The sequence below is a fragment of the Theropithecus gelada genome, chromosome 9 (genome assembly GCF_003255815.1).
Source record: "Theropithecus gelada isolate Dixy chromosome 9, Tgel_1.0, whole genome shotgun sequence".
Classification (NCBI taxonomy): Eukaryota; Metazoa; Chordata; class Mammalia; order Primates; family Cercopithecidae; genus Theropithecus; species Theropithecus gelada.
In genome coordinates, this window is record NC_037677.1 from 43,833,613 (window position 1) to 43,860,795 (window position 27,183).

General features: G+C 41.3%; 2 protein-coding genes across 16 annotated transcripts in view; one reads left to right on the forward strand and one right to left on the reverse strand.

Annotated features, from left to right (window-relative positions):
- Window positions 1–27,183, reverse strand: part of TIMM23B (translocase of inner mitochondrial membrane 23 homolog B) — a 258,583-nt gene that overhangs the window by 193,953 nt on the left and 37,447 nt on the right. For 2 of the 6 annotated variants that reach the window (XM_025397908.1, XM_025397911.1), the window contains one exon: window positions 25,383–25,916. The exons of 2 other annotated variants lie outside the window; for them this stretch is intronic. In XM_025397908.1, the coding sequence (XP_025253693.1) occupies window positions 25,801–25,916 (116 nt within the window). In that variant the 3' untranslated portion in view covers window positions 25,383–25,800. Of the gene's footprint in view, window positions 1–25,382; window positions 25,917–26,380; window positions 26,703–27,183 lie in introns of those variants that run through there. 2 more of the 6 variants (XR_003121265.1, XM_025397909.1) reach the window with 2 other exon arrangements.
- On the forward strand, window positions 109–24,063 carry NCOA4 (nuclear receptor coactivator 4). 10 transcript variants are annotated; one of them, XM_025397898.1, is made up of 10 exons: window positions 109–298; window positions 13,399–13,553; window positions 14,817–14,957; window positions 15,141–15,229; window positions 15,530–15,638; window positions 16,445–16,534; window positions 17,051–17,194; window positions 17,679–18,665; window positions 19,337–19,477; window positions 22,551–24,063. In XM_025397898.1, exons 2-10 carry the CDS (start codon window positions 13,413–13,415, stop codon window positions 22,554–22,556), a joined length of 1,848 nt encoding a protein of 615 aa, XP_025253683.1. In that variant the 5' UTR covers window positions 109–298; window positions 13,399–13,412; the 3' UTR covers window positions 22,557–24,063. The 10 variants fall into 10 exon arrangements, with proteins under 10 accessions (XP_025253683.1, XP_025253678.1, XP_025253682.1 ...); XM_025397902.1 differs by lacking the exons at window positions 109–298; window positions 22,551–24,063 and adding exons at window positions 6,975–7,084; window positions 19,676–19,741; XM_025397899.1 differs by lacking the exon at window positions 109–298 and adding an exon at window positions 6,992–7,109.

The window sequence follows — 27,183 nt, forward strand, 5'->3', positions numbered from 1 at the left end:
AGAGGGCAGTCAAGGGGGCTGGGAGAAAGTGTGCGCCTGCGCTTTGCGCCTTCTAGAGGGCAGTCAAGGGGGCTGGGAGAAAGTGTGCGCCTGCGCTTTGCGCCTTCTAGAGGGCAGTCAAGGGCTTCTGCCTGACCCGAGGGGAGATCTCGCGAGACTTTCAGACGTCTGGCAAGAGGCGTGAGAGGAAGATTGCGTTGTCGCGAGAACTCTGCCTTTTGGGACCTAGGTTAGTGTGGGGCCGTGTCTCAGTCCACCCAAGGTCTCCTCGGATCGCGCGGAGAGGCACTGGGACCTGGTAAGAACGCTGTGGGCCGGGTGGAGGCTGGATGATCGCTGGCCCCGGGCTTGTCCGTCCCCTTCCCGACCTGACCGACACCGGCCCGGCCTGCCTTCTCCTCCCCTTCCCTCCACACGCCAAGCCCAGGCACCTCTTCCTGCCTGCCCGCCGGTCCTGGCCTGCCTTCTCCCCTTCCCTCCACACGCCGGGCCCGGGCCTGCCTTCTCCCCTTCCCGCTACACGCCGGGCTCCGGGCCTGCCTTTTCCTCCCCGACCCTCCTCATTCCCGGCCTAGAAACCTCCTGCTCCCCCCCGCCCCCCCCCCCCCCCCCCGCCTTCCCCTGGCTTTAGGTGTGACAGCTCCAAGTTTCCTATTTCTCTCGCCTCTTGCCTGGATCTGGGGCGTGGCAAGGTCTGTTCTGCCGAACCAGCCCAGAACACAATCCATTTCTAGCTTGTCAGGTGGAAATACAAATAAGATATTGGGGTTTTTTTTTGTTTTTTTGTTTTTTTGGCCCTCTGTGTGCTAAACACATACCGTCACATTTAGTTCTCCCAATAATCCCGAAAAGTAGCTTGATTATCACTGTTTTGCAGATGAGAAGAGTGAGGCTTGCTCATTCATTGGTTCATCCACCAACAATCATTTATTTGGTGCCTGTATGTTCAGGATGTTGAGGATAGCAATGAAGAAAATGGACACACTCCTAATTCTCATGGAACTAAATTCTCGTGTTGGGAACAACAATAATCATAAGCTTACGTGGCACGGGATTTAATGTGGAATGATGCCATCAAGAATGGCAGAAGTAGAATGACAGAAGTCAGAGTGCTAGAATTTATCTGAACCCACAGGCAGAGCTTTTTTCCTTTTAACTGTGCCTTTTTGTGTCTATCTAATCAGGGTCGGGTTCACCATAGTAACTGCCTTTTGGATGGACTTAGCTTTCCACCACGCACTTGGTAATTTGGAACTAAGTTTACAGAGACTCTTGAGTTACTTATTGGAATGAGGATGGCACAGGAAGTCATAGTTGGCCCATTTCTGTACTGAGATCCTACTGTGACATTTCCAGACTTTAAAGTACATGAGACCGTTTGAGAAAGGCTTACCCTAATGATGCAATGGAGGGAGATTCATTTGCTGCCTTGTGGCTTAGGCAATTTACTTGGTTTTCTCATTTGAAGATTTGCTAGCTTGCAGATTTGTTCAGATAAGTAAATGAGATAATGTAAAGTCCAGCACAATAACATTCCTTTCACTTTCTCCTTCCCTCCCTTCCAGGGAGCCTTTGTCCTTGGGTCTCTGAGGAAAATCCTACTCTTGGAAAGTTTTGTGATACTTTTTATCTAAATAAATCTCTACAATCACATTATTACCTTTGTGCAAACAGGCATTTCGGAAATAGAAAAAACACGTTGAGCTATTGAAGGAAAGGAAGATGTCCTTCTCAAAGGCAGAGAAGGTATTTTAGAACTACATGATACCCCTGACCCCTGTTTTTATTAAATCAGCATAGCTGTGCCAGAATCTCAGGAGCCCGTGTAGGGGTTTCATAAAACTCCATAGTATATCCTGACACATATCCCTCCCCCGGTTTGAGAGTCCCTAAGTTAGTGTTTTATAATACTTTCCCTCACATAGTGTTAGCATTCAGTGCCAGTCATTGCTGCTGCTGATGGACTTTGAACTCTCTTATTTCAAAGAATTAGTATTTTCTGCTTTGTTGGCAAATCGGTGACACGAGTTCTCCTCTAGGTGGCAAGTTCACCATTGTGTTCTCAGGGACTATCACAGTAGTGGCAGTTGAGGTACTCCATAAATAGTTGTTGGATGAATACATAATACCTTAATACTTAATGATTCCTTCAACATACCCGGTATGGTTAGGGACTTTGGACTCAGATCTGGGATTAAATCTTGGCTCTTCTACTTGGAAGTTTGTGACTGTAGGTAATATATTTAACCTTGTCAAGTCTGCTTTTTTTTTTTTTTTTTTTAATTGTGATGATAATAGCCCCTTTAATGGTTTGTGAGTGCTAATTGAGATAATGAGTTTTTTAAAAAAAGGCTTGGCACATAGTAGACTAGATGTAAATACTTACTGAATTCATTTACTCAGTAATTAATTATTGAATACCTACTATACAACAGTGAACAAAAAGACAAAGTCCCCGCCATGTGGAACTTACCTTCTAGTACATTTTCTGAAGGGAGATCAGAAAATAAATGGTTGCTACGTGCCAGATTGTGGTTAGTACTATGGACAGTGATAAAGCATATTGAGGGGGAGTGGAGGCAAGACTTTTAAAAATAAAAGATGGTGAGGAATGGCCTCACTGAGAAGATGACCTCTGAGTAGACACCTGGAGGAAGTTAAGGGCTGGGCTTGATACCTGGAGGAAAGTGCAAGGGCTCTGAGGAAGAAGCATCCTTGTTATGCTAAAGGAGCAGCAGGAGGAGAAGAGTAGGGGTAGAGGGGAAGAGTAGGTAGCAGTCATGAGGTTTCTGCAGGAGTCCTAGAGAGAGATGATGGTAATGAAATTGATGAACTTTATGTCTTTGTTATATCCTGTTCTTTGACAAAAAGTAATAAAAATAGCTAATACTTATATCGCTCTTATGTGCATCAGGCACTATTTTAAGTGCTTTACATATACTAGTCATCAGATCTTTCCAACAAAGTATACCTAGCCTCAGAAAATGAAGATTTGTCACTCTTTAGAATATACAGTGGAATGTGCTGCTGGTTCAGAGAGCACTTTCTCAAGCATTACTGAAATCAGCAGTGAATTCACTGCCTCTGTTCACATACTGGTTAGGTTGCAAAGGAAAGCCTAAAATGTCTATAACAGACCACCCAACCAATATGTATGCATTGGGTTAAGTTCAGTTTCATGGAAGAACTGTAGAAGGCCATGACATTTTTTATTACTCTTCTTGCTATTTTTTAGTCCTTTTAAAATTTTCATCCAAGGTTTTCATTTTGACTTTGTTTTCATGTAATTATGTCTGGACACATTGCTTCAACATAGAACGCACATGAACGATATGGTGGTCTAGGCTGGAATGGGGGTCCAGTTGACCACTGTTGCTCTAGCTAGTAGGCATTATACTATCTCCATGCATGTCAGTTAGAGGAGCTGCCATATTGTCCTTCTTAGCTTATCTTCTTTGATTGTTAAATCATAACATTGCAGTGCTTAACTTCTGATATGAATGACTGTACACTCTTAGTCATTCTTATCCCAAGTTGTCATCCCTAATTTTGCTTGACTTAATTAATCAAGATGTTCCTCTTTGGGGTTAGCAGTGTGTTTGGGGACACCTTTGGGGCTTAATATGCCTCTTATGCAGCATTACCTAAGTGCTCTCCAAATATGGCAGTTTGGTTCAGTGAAGTAGTGAGTAGCTCACAAAATAAGTTAAAAGGTTTTGTTGTCAGTTTGGTCATGGGTGAGAAGTTAAGTCTTTAAATACTGAGACAATTACAGCTTTCAAAAGAAGATAATCTCAGGTGTGTTTTGAGCTTTATTTTGGCATTATTGCTAGTCCTCCAGGCTTTAGAGGAGGGAAAATACTAATATTTTATCACTTGTTGGCTTCTATAGGGAGAACCACAAAATGTTTGCCATATAAAATCAGGATAAAATGGCATTATTACTGTGATAGTAGGTAAGTAACATGTTTTCCTATCCTTCACTATATTATGGCAAGAAGTTTCAAGTTGAATATCATCCCCCCAATATTCAACTTGAAATTCAGTTAGAATTTCTGTGGTACCGCCAGCTCTGAAGAAAAAAATTCAGAGTTGGCTGTAAAATACAGTAAATGTGTCCCCTTTAAACCACAGTCTTGCTGCTGTTTGTGTGAATCTACGAAGCTGAGCTTAGCAGGAAAGATACTATCTCAGCACTTATTCTGGGATCATACTTTCAGTGGCAACACCCTTGCCAGCCTTGTCTTGTTTGAAAAAAATCCCAAAAGTAATAGTTGTGCTAGAAACATTTTCTTTCTCTGAAAAAACCTTCCTGCGTTAATACAGGCCTTAGTGGGACATCAAGTTGATTATGTTTAAAGCAGAACTATACCATACTTACTGTGGCTAGTCTGAACCTAAACATTAATTTATCATATATTCATCCGTTTGTCCAAAATGTCTTAGGCCTCTGTTGAATTTAGGGCAAAGCATTGTACAATGCCAGGTACATTCTTCTCTTTATGTCGATTCAGTGGCACACATAGAATGTGAACGGTTGGTAATGCCAAGGTACCGCTACCAGGCTGTCTGCTCAGTATTAGGATGTACAAAGCTATTAAATAAATAAGACATGGTTTCTTCTCTCATGGAGCCCTCAGGCTAAGGAGGCAGGCATGTAACAATAGGGTAACATGTTACAGGCGTCCTGCGGGAAACCCATACAGATTACAGTGGTCATGCAGGAGGGAGCAGCCAAGTCTACTGGCCAAAAGTATTGAGGAATGAGGTGCTCTGTCAGGAAGGACTTTGTAGTTCGTGATGGTGACTTGAAAAGCAGACAGGTAGGGAGAAGAGGAGAGACTGGCATTGCTGGCAGAGAGAGCTGGCATAGCCAAGCTGCACAAGATAAACCAAACTATCCTATGCATAGAACAGCTGTCCAGTAGATTAGGGTGCGGGAGCTGTTCTGGGAGACAGCAGGAGAGCCACAGTGAGGCTAGGAAATAGAGAGCTGCTGTGATGGTTAATTTTAGGTGTCAACTTGACTGGATTAAGGAAACCTAGAAACCTGGTGAAATGTTATTTTGAGGTGTGTCTGTTTCCAGAGGATATTAGGGTATGAATCAGAGTGGATTAGGTGGGGGGAAATCCACCTCAGTGTGTGTGGGCACCATCCAATCTGCTGGGGCCCAGAGAAAACAAAAACACTGAAAAGGCAGATCTATCTGCTGGAGCTGGGATACATTCTTCCTGTCCTGTCTTTGGACAGTAGAACTCCAGGCTCCCCAGGCTTTGGGCTTCAGGACTTGTGTCAGTGGTGCCTTGGGTTCTCAGGCCTTTGGCTTCAGACTGAGATTTACACCATCTGCTTTCCTGGTTCTGAGGCCTTTGCACTTGGACTGAGCCATGGTACTGGCATCCCAGGGTCTCCAGCTTGCAGACAGCCTGTCATGGGACATCTCAGCCTCCTAATCACATGAGCCAGATCCCCTAATAAATCCCCTCTTATATCTATGTCTGTATATATCTTTATGACTATATCTATGTCTGTCTATATAATGGTCCATTTCTCTGGAGAACCCTAACTCAAGAGCCTTATTGCTTTTAAAAGAAATTTGGACTTTATCCTGTAGGGAAATGGGGAGAGCTATGCTGCTTTAGATGAGATGATCTACTTGGGATGGATGGTTGTTGTTTTGAGACAGCATAGAAATTCTTGAAGCAGAAGAGAGGTAAAATACGTTATGCATTTTTCCCCTTTAGAACCTAAACATTTTATAAAGACACAAGATCAAATACTGAAGCATAAGGGAGTAAAATCTACGTGTAAAGTGGTCTGAGTGCAGAATTTTAGATTTTTTATGATTTTCTTCTCAGTCTTTTTATGTTTATGTAATATTTAATAAATCACATCATCATAGTAACGGCTACAGCTGGCTTGAGGAGAAACACAAATGAATATAGCTGTGAAACTCAGTGAAAATATACAGTAGCTGAAGACTTTACTATGCTGGGGCATTGGTCAGGATCTTTTAGAGAGGGAACAGAGACCATCAGTTAAGTAGGTGATGGCCAACAAAGTTTCTTTGTATTTACATTGTGACCAGCCGTTTTTCAGAGGCACATAAAATAGATGAAAGTTCCTGACATGAGTTATATTTTAATAGACTTAAGAATTCCTTCTTTGTTGCCATTGATGTAAATTAGTACAAAGGACCATAAAATTGTAACTTTAGTCATTCAGAAGTTTTTTTGTGTCTTTATGAAATGTATTATCCAATGAAGGCATTTGGAATTAGGGAGAAATTTTCTTATTTTTGATAATGAATGCCTGGATTGGGGTCCCAGAAATTGTATGCATCACAGACAAAGCAGGCATTTCCACTCTGTTCATCTGAAATCTACGGGATACTTAATTTAGGGTAATGGTTCTTTAGTGTTCCCCTTTGGTGTTTCTCATGTGATTTTGCTTTACTCTTACTATTAACAAAAATAGCTTTATATTCATAGAAAAGAGCAAGTATTTTACATTCAAAAAATCGACTAAAAGGTAATAGAGTTACAACGTTGTCTAGATTTCATCTTTTGGCCTGATTGCATATGCAGGCTATGAGGATTATCTCAGAGAAAAGGGAAAGCGAGAAGTACCATAAGCATGATAGTCACAGGTAGGTAGTGCTATATGCCAGGCACTGTCCTAAACATTTTAGTTCATATAATTCATTATGGTTCATGTAATTCTCATTGAGTTGAGCCCATTATCGGGTGGAGCAAGTCGGGGAAAGGAGAGGCTGGAGAGGAGCCCCAGGTGCCATCCTAGGTCCCTCTAGCTGGCCTTACCCTGACAAGCCGGGCGGGGGCAGCAGGCGTCTAGCGGAGAGGCCCAGCGGCGAGGGAGCTGCGCGGGGCCGCGATCGCCAGCAGGGACTGGTGGGGAGCAGGGCAACAGTGGGCGGAGTTTTCCGCTCCTTCCCGGCCCTGGCTTGAGCGCTCCAGTTCGCTGGTGGCAGCTGTGTGACGCGCTGGCGGGGCGCAGCCCGGGCTCGGGGACCTTCCGCATTCGGGTCAGCGGTAAAGCAGCCTGTCGTTTGCCGGGCAGCTGGCGCGTCGGTGACCTGGCCTGTGAGGTACGTCTGGCAGCCCAGGGGCCGTAGCGGGAGCCCTTGAGGCTGGCTGGCGCCTGGCGGGAGCCAGGACCCCGGGGCTGACTGCGCGCATGCGTGCAAAGCGGCGACCGGGGCGAGGGCGAGGGCGAGGGTGAGGGCCCCCTGAGGCCGTTTGGAGAGGGCTTTTGGGAAATCTAGAAAGCCTCATGAGTCAATGTTGCTTTCGAATTAGAAACGCCTTGCGGTCGGTTTTCAGTTACTACTTTAGAAAATTGATGTGCTGGGATTTATTGCTCTCATTTACTTGTGTAAAGGTGGACAAATTTGAGCCTAGTAAACTCTGAAGTGTTAAATCTTAAAATGTTCAATAGTGAATTTATTATTACCTTATTTTAAATCTGTTGCGATATTAACGTTTGTTTGTGTGGTTTAAAAAAGATTACAGAGAACCAGGTTCTGGATTTCAGAAACTGCTTGTCTTGATAAGGAATTTAAAGTGGGCTGGGGCTAGGGTAACATGTATATAATCCTTGAGTTAATGAGTTGTATAAAAAACAACCTTTCTAAAGAAGAGGGAAGAAAGAACGTGTGAAGTGAAAAAAGTTTCGAGGTAAAATTGCAAATTATTTTTTAGTTTATAATTTTTTTAAACTAAAAGCTTTACAGATGATCTAATGCAGGTTGGCTCATCAAAGATAACCATATTGTTCAGTTAGTATTTCGAGTGTAGTACTCATAGAACACATAGGTATCCTGTGGATAGATGCTGCGCTTGGCCTTTTAGCAATGACTAGGATGCCAGGCAAATAAGTAAAAAGTAAAGGTCTTTGGAGGGGGAGGGGCAGGTGGCAAGGAGGGCAGAGAATGTGAGAGCTGGAAGGTGAGGTTAGAGATGATCTAGTCTGAGCTTTCATTCTTACAGACAAATGAAGCCTGGAGTGGCTGTGATACAGACGTTGAATCAAAACCATTTGCATTGGTATTTGGCAGTGTTTTGGTTTTTCCGAGCTTATCATGACATACAAGGGTACTGTTGATTTATTTGTTTTTTTTTTTTTTTTTGAGACAGAGTTTTGCTCCTGTTGCCCAGGCTGGAGTGCAATGGCTGCGACTTTGGCCCACCGCAACCTCTGCCTCCCTGGTTCAAGCGATTCTCCTGTCTCAGCCTCCTGATTAGCTAGAATTACAGGCATGCACCACCACATCTGGCTGATTTTGTATTTTTAGTAGAGACGGGCTTTCTCCTTGTTTATTCAGGCTGGTCTCGAACTCCCGACCTCAGGTGATTCGCCCATCTCGGCCTCCCAAAGTGTTGAGATGACAGGTGTGAACCACCGTGCTCGACCAGTACCGTTTATTTTTGTTTCTGTTATCCAGGGCAGAAGATTCTGAATAATTGTGGTTATAATTTACTGAGGACTGTGAAAATTGACCGAAAATCTTAATGGAAGTTATTTCAATAGTAATCCATTGGAATGTTAATTTTAATCTCTAGTGTTGGCAAATAAAAATACTTTATGGGTGATAATACACTAAAGGAAGAACAAGTTCACCTGGGAGAGAGAACCCATGACTAGACCTTGGGAACTGTGTTCTGAACCCAAATCTTACCTCTTCCGGCTGTGGCCCTTCAGATGGGTCACTTAAACTATCTGGGCTTTTTGTGGCTTCATCTGTAGAATGAGAGTGTTATATTAAAGAGATGGCCAAGATTTTTTCAGCTTTATTTTTTATTTTTTTAAAGAGGCTTGTGAGGAGCTATTTTTCAGCTTTAAATTGTAGTTTGTGTGGGTCACAAGAGTTATAGCTCTTTGGAAATTTTATGGTTAAGCCATACAGTAATGACTTAGCTTCATTTGTGGTTAGTTGCTCAATTCTGGTCCCATGATCTTCAGACTTTACAAATAGATTTGTGCAAAGCATTGTGTAAGCATAGCATATATAGTTTAAGGAATTCCTCGTTGAAACTCCAGGTTTTGTTATTTGTTAGAAGGGTATGTGTGTTTCTCTCCTCCTCCTTTACTTCCTCCACCCTGAAATTTAGGACAGGGATCCTAGAAGCAGGGAAGTTTTAGAAAGCACTTAAACTTTTAATGTTGTCTCAAACATGGACGTTTAAGGCAGTCCTGTTTTGAAGATGGTAAGGCAATATTTTGGATTATAATGGTGAAGATAAAAAGACATTTTTAGTAATCTTTTATTGATTTGAATATTAGGATCAGAGCTGATTTGGTCCATTCTTTTTACAGGTAAGAAAACAGTCAAAAGTATCCATACTTGGTATATATTAGAGGATTTAGACTATTGAGTTTTTGGAGTAAATAAAAGATTGCTTTTTGCTATGCTGTATAGTGAAAGACTCGATGGAAATCTAATATTTATTAAATAATCACCATCTCCTTCCCCCTAAGTCTGTGAGTCTGTATTCCTCACATATGAATTAGGAAGTTAGGTTCCACAAGGGCAAATGGTGCAAGGTCATAGCCCTGATAAATGGCTAAAGGATTCTGTCAGATCCTATTCACAGCCTGTCAGCTAAACCTGATAACAATAACCACTGTAATATGGAGGGCTTATGGTATGCAGGTGCTAGGCTAAGTGCTGGTAGACAAATAATGTCTCACTTTAACCTTACTGCAGCCCCTTTGTAGCTGCCATCCTTGTCTCCCTTTTTCCTGAGGAAATTGAGGCCCAGAGAGGTTATGTTACTAGCTCAGGGGTCTCAAGCTGGGAGACACAGTCAGAACTCAGGTTTGTCAGACTCCAGAGTGATCTCTTGATGGTCATGCTTGCCACTCTGGCTCTTGAACCTGAAACAAATGGTGAATAACTGTTGAAAATGGCCATGTGAGCTAGTTACCTCATACCAGTCTCTTTGGATGTAACATTTCGTACAGCTGGCTTAGGCTTCAACTCATTGTGATTTGAATTCACCCATGATTGGGGCTCTTCATTTCAGCTCTGAAGGTTTCCTCTTCATCACAGTGCAAAAGGGCAAGCCTTTGCACAGCTCCTTTCTTGGCATCTGGGCTCTGAAAGCTGACAGTGCTCTAACTGCGCCACAGGGAGGAGGAGGGACAGAGAGAGCCAAAGGCAACAAAGGGGCAAGCATCCTGGGACTTACCATAAAGAAATGAAACAGGTTTTCTTCGTGGCTGACAAATGAGTTCTCAAGATGACTTTTGAAGGATAACACTCCTTTTAATTTGAAAAAATGTGATAACTGTGTGTGGAAAAATCAGTTTTGTAACTTTTAAATCTCATCCTACATTCTGTCTATAGCTGATAAGGGGAAAGTCCAGTGTGTGAACTCTTGCTATATTCTACTCTTACTGTGTAATATTAATACTTGTGATTGAATTGAGAGTACTTGCTTTAGGAATCTAGTAGTACAGTCAGCACTGTATGTGTTTGAGTTTGTCTCCCGTATGTTCTGGAATTCTGGAGTTTTGACATTGTGAAGCAACAATTTTATTGATTACATTTTACACTGTGCTAGGCATTGTGGCATTCCACACAAATGGTGAGGATCTAAGAGTGGGAAATTTGGCACAGGTGAAGAAGGCTGGGTAACACATTTGAAAGACTGCTAAACATGTCTTGCATGACTGACCTAAGTGCAAAGTGAAGCAGCCCGTCACACTCCAGCTCTCCAAATCGGAGTCAGCATTTCACCTGTGTGATGCAGGTATTTTTCATAGTCCCTGCAGTGAGTTCCAAGTGCACACTAACGCTTCTGCCTAACACAGGCAGCTTATGGCATGCAAAAGGAGGATGCAAGGTAACCACTGTTGGTGTGTCCAGGGTTGGAAAAATTTCCACAGGGATTTCTGTGAAGTCCAATTAAGGCAACCCTTTCTTTTTAAGAGATGATTATGGAAAAAGAGACTGATGAAACAAAATCAGCAAGGGGAAGTTTAAAAATTTCCTGAATTGTTGTTTCTTATAGAAACTCTAGTTCCTGAATCGGAGTCTTTTGCTGAGATAGTGGACAGAAAGTTTGTTTTGCTGCTCTTCCCACTTCTCTCAGAATACATTATTTCTGAGGGAGGAACTCACCACTTTTGTCTCTATCCAGCTTTCAGCTAGGCATCTGGCCCTAAACTTAGTCTTAAAGATGCAGTCAAGGCCTGGCAAAGTTCCTTTGTCTCAAATGGACAGTCAGCCACTTGGAGGACTCTGCCCTGGGTAGGCCACTTTTCACCCCAAAGCTGGCTTCTCCAAGAAAGTCATTGCTTTCAGGACAGTTAGGAAGTTATTTGATATATTGCCTAACATGCCTCCTATTAACCTTTTTTACCCCCTTGTGTCTGTTCCAAACAAATTTAATTCTTCTAGTTGACAGGTCTCCGCGTACTTGAGAATGGTAATCATGTCCTCCTAGAGACGTCTCTTATCTAGGCTAAACAGCCTTCCTTCCTGGAGAAGTTTTTCATGGTTTTGAGGCCTCTTTCCCTTTTCTAAGTGTCCTCTTCTAAAGCGTGTTACTCAGAAATAAGTTTTGAATTTAGTCTAATAAACATGGAACAGGTTAATCCTGTGACAAACACTATACTTTTGGTAAATGTAGTCAAATAGTATGTGAGTTATTTTTTCCCACAGACCCAGCACACTGTGAATTCATAGAGAATTTACTTTCAGTTAAAGATTTCCACCCTTTAAAAAGGGTGGAAAATATTCTTTTCCTTGCCCTCCCTGATTAAAGTGAAAAACTTACATTTTGTTTTGTAAGATTGAACAGCTGTGTAGAGATTGTTTTGGGAAATGCTTCTGTCACAGCCCCATGTTACCTCCAGCTTTAATGTTTGTCTTCTATGTTTTCATACAAGTAATTAGAAAAAACAGGGATGTGCCTCTAAAAACTTTACACACTGGCCTTAGTCTGTCATCCTTTGAGTATTTTGTAAAAAATAATCTTATTATTCAGTTTAGTTGTGCTTCTCTTTAGCTGATATTCACTTTGTCCACAGTGATATCATACAGTTTTGCCACAAGTCTTTTGTCATTCCTTGGTGTCTACAGCATTACCTTTACTTGCCGGTTTTAGTAAAACAATCCAAAAGGAAATAACTGGTATCACAGCGCTTAGTGAACCTATTCTGAGCTCTAGTAATCACTGCTGTCATTTTCTCAGTGTTTAAAGATCATGTCATTGTTCTTCCAGTAGCTTTTGTCAAGTTTTACTTCATGGCTTTACTGACACTCTTGTGTTGCAGTCTCATTTTATCATTAATGCTGTTCTTCCCGTTTCTGTTTCCTATCGCTCCTAAACCTGAGCTTTTTAGAGAACTCTGTATTTACCAATTTCTGTTTCTCCTTTATATGAGAATCATATGAAATCATTTTGTCACATATAATCTGTTATATATAATGCACATTCTTTTATATATTATATATTACATATATTCTCTATATAAAAAACATGTATCTGTATATCTGTTGTATTCTTTTTTGTTGTTTTGAGACAGAGTTTCACCCTCTTACCCAGGCTGGAGTGCAGTGGTGTGATCACAGCTCACTGTAGCTGCGACCTCCTGGGCTCAGGTGATCTTCCCACCTCAGCCTGCCAAGTAGCTGGGACTACAGGTGCACACCACCACGTGTGGCTAATTTTTGTATTTTGTAGAGATGAGATCTTGCTGTTTTGCCGCGGCTGGTCCAGAACTCGTGGGATCAAGTGATCCACCCACCTTGGCCTCCCAAAGTACTAGAATTACAGGTGTGAGCCACCGTGCCCGGCCCTGTGTTATATTTTTGAGAGCTTCCTAGCTGTGAAGTCATTCTTAAGTTCTTCCTAAATAAAAAAAAAAAGTTCTACCGTAAAGGGGGAAATTAAAAATTCCGTCTTCTAAACAGTATTCTAAACTTGATTGTTTGGAGCTTATTTTCAAAGTAATCAAAGATCCTTCTGTACCTTTTAGTCTTCATCTCTAAATCTACAAAGAGGAACACATACCTCATATGACTATATGTGTGTTATAAATAGAAAATTATATTTTAATGTTCTTTTAACTTTTCAGGACACTGTATGCTCTGTTGATTCAGGACAATTAGTGTATTTTTCCAGAAATAGCTATTCACATGTAAAGTGTTACTAAAGTAGATTTTAGAGTTTTATGGCAGGAACAGTGGTAGAGGGAAGGGAGGAGACAATATTTATTAGAGTATCTTATGTGCTAGCTCCAGTGTTGGAAAGTAATCTAAGTAGTTAGTAATGGGAGTTGGCTGGAATGATCATTTGAGGGATGATTGAAAGGTGGTTTTTGGTTGTAATTATGGTGCTATTTATATATATTTTTTTCTTTTAAAGGAGCAGTGAGGAGAATGAATACCTTCCAAGACCAGAGTGGCAGCTCCAGTAATAGAGAACCCCTGTTGAGGTGTAGTGATGCACGGAGGGACTTGGAGCTTGCTATTGGTGGAGTTCTCCGGGCTGAACAGCAAATTAAAGATAACTTGCGAGAGGTGTGACATGTGCTTTTCTCTTCTCTTGTCTGGACTCTTGGCACAGGGCTGGTTAGAGCATGGCCAAGGACTTGGTTTCTCTGTGCCAGCAAAAAATTTCACCCCATGCCTTGCGTGGTCTACTTGGTCCCAGTCAGTTGTCCTGATACACTGGTGCCTTTCATCCCAAGGGGAAATAAGGCAGGTGCTAGAAGAGTCTGGAAGACCCTGTGCCATTCTAGAAAATTCTATTCAGCATGCATTTTTGATTACTCCTCTGTGTGATTCCTCAGGCACTGTAACCGGTAAAATATGAAATGAGTGAGCAGTATCCTCTCAGCTGCGTCCTCTTGATTGCATGAAGGATGCACTTGAGCATCCTCCCCGTCATCTTTTAACTGGTTAATGGCATTGTTCTGTAAATGACTATCTGTTAGGAAAAGCCAGAGTGAAATCTGTTGTTGGTTCCAGTAGTATTTTGTTGTTGTGTGTGTTAGATCAAGTATTACATGACTTTGAAACACAACTTTATTAAACAGGAAAAAAAAAATGTGTTTTAAAATACAGTTTCTTATGTGTATTGTCATGGATAATTTATGGCCTGTTTTGACTTTTTCCCTTGGGATTTTTATATTTAGCCCTGTTTGAATCACTGTTTATGCTTCCAGAAACATTAGTTTATAATTTTACTTAAATTGTCTACCCTAATGGTCTTCTAGCTGTTGACATGTGGTGGCACATCTCTTTACTACATTGTTCTGCTGTAAATGGACTACTCATTCTGTGGGGTGAGAAAAGAGATAAGGGGCTAGCTATTAAGTTAATACTCTCTCTCTATTCTGCTGATAAACTTGTAAAACCATAGGTTTTTAAATTATGTGGAAAACTGAGGGGGATCAGTATTTCCTGGTACATTCTTGTATTTTCTTTTGATTAGGACACCCAAATTAAACCTAATCCTCTTAGAAGGATGGGTATTGCAGGAGGATTTTAGAGTTTAGGTATGCCTTTATGGCTGGGATTCTTAAATTGGGGTCCATAGGGCTTTAGTGGGTCCTTGGGTGGACTTTGGAACACTAAACCGTGACATTATAGGCAAAATCTTGAAAATACGCATTTTTTCTGGGGAGATACTTCATAGATGTCGTTGGATATTAAAAAGGATTTGTGATCCCCCCCAAGCCCTCCCCCACCCCAAAAAAGTTTAAGAACCTCACTATTCTGCAGGAAACATCATTCTTTGGGATTATAACACTAGGAAGCTAACATGTATGTGTTTCCTAGGTCAAAGCTCAGATTCACAGTTGCATAAGCCGTCACCTGGAATGTCTTAGAAGCCGTGAGGTGTGGCTGTATGAACAGGTGGACCTTATTTATCAGCTTAAAGAGGAGACACTTCAACAGCAGGCTCAGCAGCTCTACTGGGTAAGGTGACTGCATGGCTAGAACTGGTTTGAGCATGGCTTCTGGTTGCCAGAGAGTATCTTCCTTGTAATGCAGTGTTAATATAGATCAGATAAAAGTTTAATCTCAAGTTCTGTTTGGTAACTTGAGTATATCTGGTGCTCTTGGTATCATTGTGGCTAGATGGTTTCATTTTTCTTTTAGTTATTGGGCCAGTTCAATTGTCTTACTCATCAACTGGAGTGTACCCAAAACAAAGATCTAGCCAATCAAGTCTCTGTGTGCCTGGAGAGGTAACAACCCTTTTTGCTTATTTTAACTTTTGACTCTTTAACTTTGGTATACTAAAAGAAAGTCAATTTTGTAACTCATTGCATGTGTTGTATTTAACTTGTATGTTGCTAGGATAAGATCATTCTGCTTTATGTATTTAATATTATACTTGCTGATACATGAATAAGCCGTCTACCTTTGGTTGAGTATCTTAGAGAAGTATAATCATTTAAAATTACTCACAATTTGACTTTTGTTTTGGGTGAAGTTGATGAAACAGATATTCCTTAAAAATAGCCAATTTTGTTTTTCTTCCCCAGACTGGGCAGTTTGACCCTTAAGCCTGAAGATTCAACCATCTTGCTCTTTGAAGCTGACACAGCTGCTCTGCGCCAGACCATCACCACATTTGGGTCTCTCAAAACCATTGTGAGTAATTGCATATGCTTCATTGGGCACTTCTCATATCTGTGGCATCACAGCTGGTCTTAAAAAAAATTACTGTGAGTAGTGACTTTCTTGAGAATTTGATTAGTTTCAAAAATTTCATGTTCTCAGCTGGGCGTGGTGGCTCATGCCTGTAATCCTAGCACTTTAGGAGGCCGAGGAGGGCAGATCACTTGAGGTCAGAAGTTCGAGACCAGCCTGGCCAACATGGTGAAAACCTGTCTCTATTAAAAATACTAAAAAATTAACTGGGTGCCTGTAATCCCAGCTATTTGGAAGGCTGAGGCAGGAGAATCGCTTGAACCCGGGAGGCGGAGGTTGCAGTGAGCTGAGATCACGCCACTGCATTCTAACCTGGGCGACAGAGTGAGACTCCGCCTAAAAAAAAAAAAAAAAGTCATGTTCTGCTTAAGTTGCCTAGGTTGGTAGTTCTTGGAGTGCAGTACAGACTCAGTGATACTCTTTTGGAATGCCTCATGTATCTCTCCAAATACTTCTGATATATTTTTTGTAAAATTTATGGCTTGAATAGTTTTTAATAAAGAACCAAACATTTGGGTCTTGTTAAAAGTGGTAATACAACCAATTCTGGTGAAGATTTTTTTATGTAATAGTTATGTGGTAGAGTATTCTCAAATTTGATAACTACTTTGTAAGTCATGGAATTTAGTGTCAACAATATTTCTAATGAAATAGTAATGCTTTAACATTTTTGAAATTTGGAATTATAATTTCACTTTTTTGGCAGCATAGCGTAAATAACATGATTAAATTATCTCATTTCATAGCAAATTCCTGAGCACTTGATGGCTCATGCTAGTTCATCAAATATTGGGCCCTTCCTGGAGAAGAGAGGCTATATCCCAATGCCAGAGCAGGTAAAGTACCATTTTGTTTTTGGTAATTAAGTCATTGCTTGGCTTATATTTCCTTTGCGTTTTATATAGCTTTAAAAAAATACTACTGTTTGTAAAAAGGCACCAGTGGCAATGAGTTAGTTTATGAAATTGAATGCTTCCCTTGCGATCTAATGCCAAATAGAAATTTAGATATCTTGCTGGGGCTAACAGACAAAGTAATTATCAATAGTTCACAGGAAATTATCATTAGCTGTCTTACTGATACTGGTTCTCTGTGAGGGATCCTGTTTATAATTTGTAGAGATGATTTATTTCTAAAGGAATGGCAATGTGAATAAAGGATTCTAGATGTTTTAGTTGAGAAGAGCCCTAGAGATCAGCTATGTCTCTTGTTTTATAATTGTGAAAATTGAGGCTCTGGGAAGGCACAAGACTTGCCCAGGGTCAGTGGCAAGCCAAGATTAGAGAGTGGCTCTTCTCCTTTTCTGGTGAACTTTCTACTGCATTTGACATTCCTTGTTATATGATTAACAGAAGTCAGCATCTGGTATTGTAGCTGTCCCTCTCAGTGAATGGCTCCTTGGAAGCAAACCTGCCAGTGGTCATCAGGCTCCTTACATACCTAGCACCGACCCCCATGACTGGCTCACCCAAAAGCAGACCTTGGAGAACAGTCAGGTCTGTTGCTGCTTTTATTGTTTCTACAGTAGACACAGCAGTAGGTGGGGTTAGTTACTAATTAGTAGTAGTATGTGTCATTGTTAAGTTTTTGGTTGCAGAATTGCTTGAACCTGGGAGGTGGAAGCTGCAGTGAGCCAAAATTGCCCCCACTGCACTCCAGCCTGGGTGACGGAGTGAAATTCTGTCTCAAAAAAATAACAAAACAAAACAAAAACCAGTTCAGCATCTGGTATGCAGTAGGGGCTCAAGAATTTGATGAACTAGCCAGGCGTGGTGTTGGGCACCTGTAGTCCCAGCTACTTCAGGAGAATGGCGTGAACCTGGGAGGCAGAACTTGCAGTGAGCTGAGATTGCGCCACTGCACTCCAGCCTGGGTGACAGAGCAAGAGTTCGTTTCAAAAAAAAAAAAAAAAGTGCAGACAGAATCTCCCAAGCAGTCATAATTGTTCTGGCAAACTAATACTGTGTACTTTTTGTGTAGACTTCTCCCAGAGCCTGCAATTTCTTCAGTAATGTCTGGGGAAACCTAAAGGGCTTAGAAAACTGGCTCCTCAAGAGTGAAAAACCAAGTTATCAAAAGTGTAACAGCCATTCCACTACTAGTTCTTTCTCCACTGAAATGGAAAAGGTTGGCGATCAAGAGCTTCCTGATCAAGATGAGATGGACCTATCAGATTGGCTGGTGACTCCCCAGGAATCCCATAAGCTGTGGAAGCCTGAGAATGACAGTCGTGAAACCAGTGAGAAGTTTAAGCTCTTGTTCCAGTCCTATAATGTGAATGATTGGCTTGTCAAGACTGACTCCTGTACCAACTGTCAGGGAAACCAGCCCAAAGGTGTGGAGATTGAAAACCTGGGCAATCTGAAGTGCCTGAATGACCACTTGGAGACCAAGAAACAGTTGTCCACCCCCAGCATGGTTACAGAGGATTGGCTTGTCCAGAACCATCAGGACCCATGTAAGGTAGAAGAAGTGTGCAGAGCCAATGAGCCCTGCACAAGCTTTGCAGAGTGTGTGTGTGATGAGAATTGTGAGAAGGAGGCTCTGTATAAATGGCTTCTGAAGAAAGAAGGAAAGGATAAAAATGGGATGCCTGTGGAACCCAAACCTGAGCCTGAGAAGCATAAAGATTCCCTGAATATGTGGCTCTGTCCTTCTAGAAAAGAAGTAATAGAACAAACTAAAGCACCAAAGGCAATGATTCCTTCTAGAATTGCTGATTCCTTCCAAGTCATAAAGAACAGCCCCTTGTCGGAGTGGCTTATCAGGACCCCATACAAAGAAAGAAGTCCCAAGGAAGTGCCTAGTACTGAAGACAAAGATGGCAAACAAAAGTTTAAAAGCCCCATGAACACTTCCTGGTGTTCCTTTAACACAGCTGACTGGGTCCTGCCAGGAAAGAAGATGGGCAACCTCAGCCAGTTATCCTCTGAAGAAGATAAGTGGCTGCTTCGAAAGAAGGCCCAGGTGAGCATAAACATCAAAATAGCACTGTTTGAGTTTTATTTATTTATTCATTTATTTTGAGATGGTGGGGTCTCTGTCACCCAGGTTGGAGTGCAGTGGTGCAGTCTCAGCTCATTGCAACCTCCCCTTCTCAGGCTCCAGCCATCCCCCTGCCCGCACTACAGCCTCCTGTGTAGCTGGGACTGTAGGCATGCACCACCATGCCTGGCTAATTTTTTGTATTTTTGGTAGAGATGGGGTTTTGGCCCGGGGTTGGTCTCCTGAACTCCTGAGCTCAAGCGATCTGCCCATCTCGGCCTCTTAAACTGCTGGGATTACAGGCGTCATCTACCACACCTGGCCTGGAGTTTTATATTTTGTAATCCCAAACCTTCCAAACTGGCCAGATCCTTAAATATGTTAAATACTAAATTTGGAATGGAGGATTTATGAATTTTTTGTGCATTTTCCAGGCCTACGCCCCATCCTTCAGGAAAGAAAAGAATCTAGCCTGTTTTATTGCTATTTATGGAAAATATTTGGGGTAGAAATAACAATTGTCACCTTTGTTTTTGGTTGTTAGAGAGAATGGCCAACATTTAAATTATTCTCTGTAGACCCTATTTGAAAGATAAGTTGGTCTCATGCCTCCTAGTTTTCATGAAGCAACCTACTCTTTTCTTTTATTGCAGGAAGTATTACTTAATTCACCTCTACAGGAAGAACATAACTTCCCCCCAGACCATTATGGCCTCCCTGCAGTTTGTGATCTCTTTGCCTGTATGCAACTTAAAGTTGATAAAGAGAAGTGGTTATATCGAACTCCTCTACAGGTGGGTACATGCTACCAGTGTGAAAATTAGCTTATAGCTATTTATAAAATAAATGTTTTGTCTTACATATGAAGTCATACTTGGCTCATTGAACCATATCCCTTTTAATAGTATGTATATTAGGCAAGTGAGGGTGGGACGGGGGAGCTCATAAAAAGTTCATGTGTTTTAATTGAATTTGCTTTATGAACTAACTAGGCATACTTCAAAGGGAACTTTCAAGATGTAACCGTTGGGAATTTTCAAATCCCATGTGGATTCTAATAGCTTATAGACCTACCTTGAAGGTGGGTTTGGTTCCAGGCCACTGCAATAAAGCAAATATCCCAATAAAGTGAGCTACACAAATACTTCCGTTTCCCATTGCATATAAAAGTTGTATATAATACACTGTAGTTTGTTACGTCTGTAATAACATTATGTCTTAAGAAGAAAACAATGTATATACCTCAATTAAAAAGTATTTTATTACTACAAAGTGCTGAAGGTCATCTGAGCCATTTACACAATCTTTTTGCTATTGGAGAGTCTTGCCTTGATGTTGATTGCTGCTGACTGATTAGGATGGTAGCTGCTTGAAGGTTGGGATGGCTGTGTCAATTTCTTTAAATAAGATAATGAAGTTTCCTGCATCAGTTGACTTTTCCTTTTATGAAATACTTCTCTGTAACATGTGATGCTGTGTGATAGCATTTTGTCCACAGTAGAACTTTCAAAATTGGAGTCAAATCATGTTGCTCTTTATCAACTAAGTTTATGTAATATTCTAAATCCTTTGTTGTCACTTCAACAATACAACAATACACAGCATCTTCTCCAGGAGTAGATTCTATCTCAAGAAATTACTTTCTTTGCTCATCCATAAGCAGCAGCTGCTCATCCGTTTAAGTTTGATCATGAGATGGCAGCATTTCAGTCACACATTCAGGCTCCACTTCTAATTCTCCTTCTCTTGTTGTTTCCACCACACCTGCAGTTACTTCCTCCACTGAAGTCTTGAATTCCTCCAAGCCATCCATGAGGGTGGGAATCTGTTTCTTCCAAACTCCTGTTAATGTTGATGTTTTGACTTCCTCTCATGAATCATGAATGGTCTTAGTGGCATCCAGAATGGTGAATCCTTTCCAGGTTTTCAGTTTACTTTGCCCAGATCTATCAGAGGAACCTACACAGCTAGGGCCTTAAAAAATGTATTTCTTAAATAATTCTTGAAAGTTGAAATTACTCTTTGATCCATAGGCTGCAGAATGGATGTTTTATTAGCAAACATGAAAACATTAATTTCCTTCTGCATCTCCATCAGAGCTTTTGGGTGACCAGGTGCACTGTCAATGGGCGTAGTATTTTGAAAGGAATGTTTTTTCTGAACAGTAGTTCTCAACAGAGGGCTTAAAAGATTCAGTAAACCATGCTGTGAACAGGTGTGCTATCATCCAAGCTTTGTTCCATTTCTGGAGCACAGGCAGAGTAGATTTAGCATTATTATTATTATTATTTTTGAGACAGAGTCTCTGTCGCCCAGGCTGGAGTGCAGTGGCTCCATCTTGGCTCACTGCAAGCTCTGCCTCTTGGGTTCACACCATTCTCCTGCCTCAGCCTCCCGAGTAGCTGGGACTACTAATTTTTTTGTTTTTTAGTAGAGATGGGGTTTCAGCATGTTAGCCAGGATGGTCTCAATCTCCTGACCTCGTGATCCACCTGCCTCGGCCTCCCAAAGTGCTGGGATTACAGGCGTGAGCCACCACGCCTGGCCAGATTTAGCGTAATTCTTAAGGGCCCTAGGATTTTTGGAATAGTAATTGAGCACTGGCTTCAACTTAGCCACCAGTGCAGTGGCTCAGGCCTGCAATTCCAGCACTTTGGGAGGCAGAGGTAGGAAGATTGCTTGAGCCCAGGAGTTCAAGACCAGCCTGGGCAACATACAGAGACCCTCTGTACAAAAATTAACAAATTAGCTGGGTATGGTGGAGCGTGCCTATAGTCCCAGCTACTCAGGAGGCTGAGGTGAGAGAATCTTGCATCTGGGAGGTCAAGACTGCAATGTGTTATGATAGCTCTGCTGCAGTCTTGCCTGGTTGACAGAGTGACACCCTGTCTCCAAAAAAAAAAAAAAAAAAAGTCACTGACTGTGTTAGTCCCTAACAAAGAGAGTCAGTCTGTCCTTTGAAGCCAGGCATTGACTTATCTCTCTAGCTACGAGTTCTAGATGACTACTTCTTGCAATAGGAAGTTGTTTTTGTCTACACTGAAAATATTGTAGCTACTTTCATTTATGATCTTGGCTATTCTGGTTAACATGCCACTTCATGCTGCATTTTTGCTATGGAGATGGCTTCTTTCTTTAAACCTCATGAACCAACCACTGCTAGCTTCAAACATGACTTCTGGTTTCTCACCTCTCTCAGCCTTCATAAAATTGAAGAAAATTAGGGCCTTACTCGGGTTAGGCTTTGGCCTAAGGGAATGTTGTGGCTAGTTTGATCTATCGAGACCACTAAAACTTTCTCCATATCAGAAATAAGGCTGTTCTTTTTAAATCATTCATCTGTTCACTGGAGTAGCACTTCGTTTTTTTCAAGAACTTTTCAGCCAGAGAATGAGAAGCTAAAAAACAACAAAAAAACACTTTGATTTTGTGTTCACAGCTTGGCTGGTCCAAAAGGCCTGCCCAGCTTTCAGCCTCTCTTGGCCTTCAACATGACTTTCTCGCTCTGGCTTTTGATTTAAATAGAGTGAGAGATGGGGACTCTTCCTTTTAGTTGAACACTTAGATGCAATTGTAGGGTTAATAATTGGCCTAATTTCAATCTTGTTTGTCTCAGGGAACCAGGGAGGCCTGAGGAGAGGGCAGAGAAATGCGGAAAGGCTGTTTGGTGGGCATTCAGGACATACATTTATCGATGAAAAGTTTACCATCTTTAATGGGCACAGTTGATGACACAAACGCTCAATTTGTAAAAAATACAATATAACAAGGTATACCTATATTGGGAAATGAGTCAGAGCTTTAAGGCAGGGAAAATTTGCTTTTATTCTTCAGTGAAGTAACTTATCTGTGGGCGTTTCTTTACAGATGTGAAGGAATGGACAAGAGTTGAGCAGCCTTTCTGCCGATTATCACACATCATGAGCTGAATGACTGCGGCTTGCCAAATCTTTGTGTTTCTGGGTCTGACCAGTTAGCTTAGTGCTTCTCCTGCCTAATTTTGAACTAGTAAAGCAAAGTGAGTCATCAGATTATGAGTTACTGTTTAAAAGAAAAATGCTGTTTATTCATGCTGAGGTGATTCAGTTCCCTCCTTCTTACAGAAGTATTAATTCACCCCACACTAGAAAAGCAGCATCTTTGTGGATACGTCTTTTTCACAAACCTCCAAGGCTCCTTAGATTGGGTCATTACTAAAAGTACATTAAAACACTCTTGTTTAAAAATGAATTATTTCCGTAATCAAAGTGTATTGATGTATTCTAAAGCTAGTAAACTTCCCTAATGTTTAATTGCCCTACAGATGCTTCTTTTGCTGTGGGTTTTCTCCTGTTAGTGGTCTGAAATAATGATTTTCCTGTTCTATTAATATATAGTGTATTTTGCACAAAAAATTAACCTGGTCAGTAGTGATTACCAAAATATGTATTAATAATCTTGGCAATTTGACATTTTAGCCCACGTTAGTTCTACATTATTCTTAAAAGAAACTCAGCTACTGCAAATTTTGTCTTTCTGTAAATGTTATTAAAATATCCAGTGAGCTCTTTTAGAAGGACTCAGTAATATTTCAAGACTATTTTTGAGGTAGTTCTAGCCTTTTAAAATATTCTACAGACCTATGGGGCTTAAAAGAACCCCAGTACCGACTAAGCAAATAGGCAAAAGACATGTTGGAAATGTAGTATAGTACTTGAACCATTCACTATCATAGGGATTATTGGTGCATCCTGTGTAAATGGAAGCTGAGCTTGACACCTGGTGCTTTTAACTAGTGATAAAGTCATCCTCTCACTGCAAGCACAGCATACCTGTACCTCCAAAAGTGATGTTTTAGTGAACAGGCCGTTTTCAACACTTGTGCCTTGGGGTGATCATTGAAGCTTTGTGAAAACTACTGATGTTTTCTCAGTCTCCTTAAAGTTACGTCCATGCTTTAAAATGTCTGTAGGAGAGAAGTGGGTTTATGTTTTCTCTAAGATACCTTTGCTGCTTTCCATACTTTGAAACTATTAAGCTTCTTAACTGCCTCTTATTGGAAATACTTCTGGGGAAACTTCATGGCCCCACAATGTCATTGCCATACAGCTTCACTAGAGTTCTTTGAACCACAGCTGAAAAGAGCTTTGTATTATTTTTTAATTCCCTCTCCAGATATCATTTAGGAGTATTATAACAAAGGTGGTGGGCAAAAACAATGTAAGGAGCCTTTCCAGTTATCTTGAGTTGCAGCTCTGTAGTTTCTTTTTTGAGGCCAAACACACTGTATTTTACAAGTCAAAATATAATTTACATTAATCACTATGTTAATGAGTATGTGAAACATTCTTTTGCATTGATGAATTTTGTATCTGCCTCCATTAAAAGCATAACAGCCATAGTTGTTGCGTGTTATTTGTAAAACTATTTGTCACAAAGTGTGGTGTTATATAATGTAACTTTTGGTTAGGAATCCAGCTGAGAAACAGCTTGAGCATAAAAATAACCAGTGTATTTTATGAAAAATTAGAAAACAATAGGTATATTAACCTCCATTTTCAGTCTTTTATGAAAACTATTCGTATCTATTAAAAAAAACCTACGGGACTTCAGCTAAGACTCAGTGCCTTTCTACTGGATTCCTCTTACTAGATGCATCCAAAAAGGCCCTAGTTTACTTTCTCCAATCATAGAGCCACCCGGTATTTAATACAGTAATATTTATGTATGTAACCTGTAGTGCAGTTATACATGATTAACTTCATACTGTGGATGAGAAAAACTAAACAGCTTGGCCTTATGTCCTTTAGTTTTCCCAAGGCTTCCTTGAAAAACATCTAGCTCTTGGTCAGGCATGGTGGCTCACGCCTGTAATCCCAGCACTCTGGGAGGCCGAGGTGGGTGGATCACCTGAGGTCAGGAGTTTGAGACCACCCTGACAAACATGGTGAAACCCCGCCTCTACTGAAAATACAAAAATTAGCCGGGCACGGTGACAAGTGCCTATAATCCCAGCTACTTGGAAGGCTGAGGCAGGAGAATTTGAACCCAGGAGGCGGAGGTTGCAGTGAGCTGAGATCGCACCACTGCACTCCAGCCTGGTCAACAGAGTGAGACCCTGTCTCGGAAAAAAAAAACCAAAACCTAGCTCTGATTTATTCCTAGTGAGGAGTTAATATGTATGGAATGAAGCAGGATCGTTGGAAAGATTGTTCTAGTATGCTAGTCTAATGGTTAACTTGAAATACCTTGAGGTGGTTTAGCATCAGCTCTATTGGTGAATGCCACCAGTAGCTTATTTCTTTTTTTGAAATGGAGTCTCACTGTTGCCTGCGCTGGAGTGCGGTGGCATCATCTGGGCTCACTGCAACCTCCGCCTCCTGGGTTCAAGCGATTCTCCAGCCTCAACCTCCCGAGTAGCTGGGGTTATAGGGGCACGCCCACCACACCCGGCTGATTATTGTATTTTATTAGTAGAGACAAGGTTTTGCCATGTTGGCCAGGCTGATCTTCAAACTCCTGACCTCAGGTGATCCTCCTGCCTTGGCCTCCCAAAGTATTGGGATTACAGGCGTGAGCCACCGCACCCAGCCACCAGTAGCTCATTTCAACACAAACATGAAGATGTTGTTTTGCCTCAATTGGGACAGAAAATGCTGAGAGTACCTTTCACTTTATACCAAGGTAGATACTTTTAAATTGAGACAACCACTATGTTTCTGTGTTGGAGTTACAACTTTAGTTCTGTTTTTACCCTTTATTTGGAATACAGTGCAACATTACAGTTTTGGATCATTAAATGAACAGACTTGGTGATATAGTACTGACAAGCATGACCTGAATTCTGGGAGTAAGTGGTTTTCTAGTTCATGGGGGAGGAGAAGAGATATGTGCAAGATCTTCTCCAGAGGAGAAGAGAACCATGGTTCTCACTGAGTCACCAAAGGCCTTTGGCTTCAACTCACTAATGGCTGGAACAAGTGCCAGTCTTGGTCAACCATCCAGGATTTTCATCACAGCAAATCAAAATCTCCAATTTTTCAAACTAATTGCAGGTAGGAGAGAGAGGATAACTCCAGACTGTCTTATAAAATGATCTAGATACTAAGTGTCCTCCATTCATGAGTTGGCAAAATCTTCAGAGTGACTGTTGGAGCAAGGAGCCTTTCATGTGCTCCCAGTTATTATATAGTGCATAGAGGCTCGTAAGTGTTAGTCCTGTCAGACCACCTCGTGCTATCCCTCGAAGACCACCTGGGAAAAAGAGACGAAAATGAAACAGCCATATATTGCATAGTGCCCTAGCATGATAGGGTTAAATAAAAAGTACTTGGGCACCATGGCTCAGGTAATCCCAGCACTTCAGGAGGCTGAGGCGGGTGGATCACTTGAGGTCAGGAGTTCAACCAGCCTGGCCAGCATACTGAAACCCTATTAAAAATTCAAAAAAATTGGCTGGGTGTGGTGATGTGTGCTTATAGTCCCAGTTACTTGGAGGCTGAGGTTGCAGTGAGCTGAGATCATACCACTGCACTCCAGCCTGGACAACAGGGTGAGAGAAGTGAGACTCCGTCAAAAAAAAAAAAAACTGTGAAATGGGGAGAGACCATTTTTTAAATAAATCAATACTCCATCTCAAAAAGGAGATAAAAGTTTTTAAAGTAATACCACTTGTGTAATACATACGACTTGACATTTTCATGTTCACATTTGCCCCCCCCACTACTTTCCAACTTGTTCCTATGGCAGTTTATTACTGGAGCTGCAACTAAAACAGTCATTTCCTGCTAGTAATATCATTTAGAACTCCACTAGCATTGTCATTAGATTTAAGACTGTAATGTAAACAAGGTGGCACCCTATCTGGAAACAGTATTAACAACCTTTGGACTCTGGATGGATCCTCCAAATATTAACCTTGAAGATTAGTGATGGCCAGGCATGGTGGCTCACACCTGTAATCCCAGCCCTTTGGGAGGCTGAGGCAGGCTTGAGCTCAGGAATTGAGAATAACCTAGGCAACATGGCAAAACGCTGTCTCTGCAAAAAATAGAAAAATTAGCTCAGTGGAGTAGCATGTGCTATTTGGGAGGCTGAGGTAGCAGGATCGCTTGAGACCAGGAGGTCGAGGCTGCAGTAAGCTGAGATTATGCCACTGCACTCTAGCCTGGGTGACAGAGTGAGACCCTGTCTCAAAAAAAGAAAAAAAAAAAAAGTGGAAAGATAGCTATAATCACACTTTGAGTTAGGTGCTAGTGACCAACCCCCACTTTGCACACTGATGCATCGATCTCCTACAATTAATAAGCAGTGAGGGACACCTAGCATCGTGCTAGCTGAAAAGAATTCAAGAATTACAGATATTGAACTACCTGCTTGAAAACAAGTGAACAATTCTACATATGGCAAAAGATTAGCAACAAGGATTTCACTTGCAATGGAGAAACAAAAATACTTAAAAATAGTCCCCAAGTGTAAATAAGAGGAAGCTACAAATAAATTTCTCAAAATAGAAAATGCC

Coding starts and splice junctions, on each gene's coding strand:
- NCOA4 (XM_025397902.1), top strand. CDS start 13,413: ATGAATACCTTCCAAGACCAGAGTGGCAGCTCCAGTAATAGAGAACCC. Junction 13,554..14,816: donor TTAAAGATAACTTGCGAGAG/GTGTGACATGTG, acceptor TGTGTTTCCTAG/GTCAAAGCTCAGATTCACAG. Junction 15,639..16,444: donor TTGGGTCTCTCAAAACCATT/GTGAGTAATTGC, acceptor CTCATTTCATAG/CAAATTCCTGAGCACTTGAT.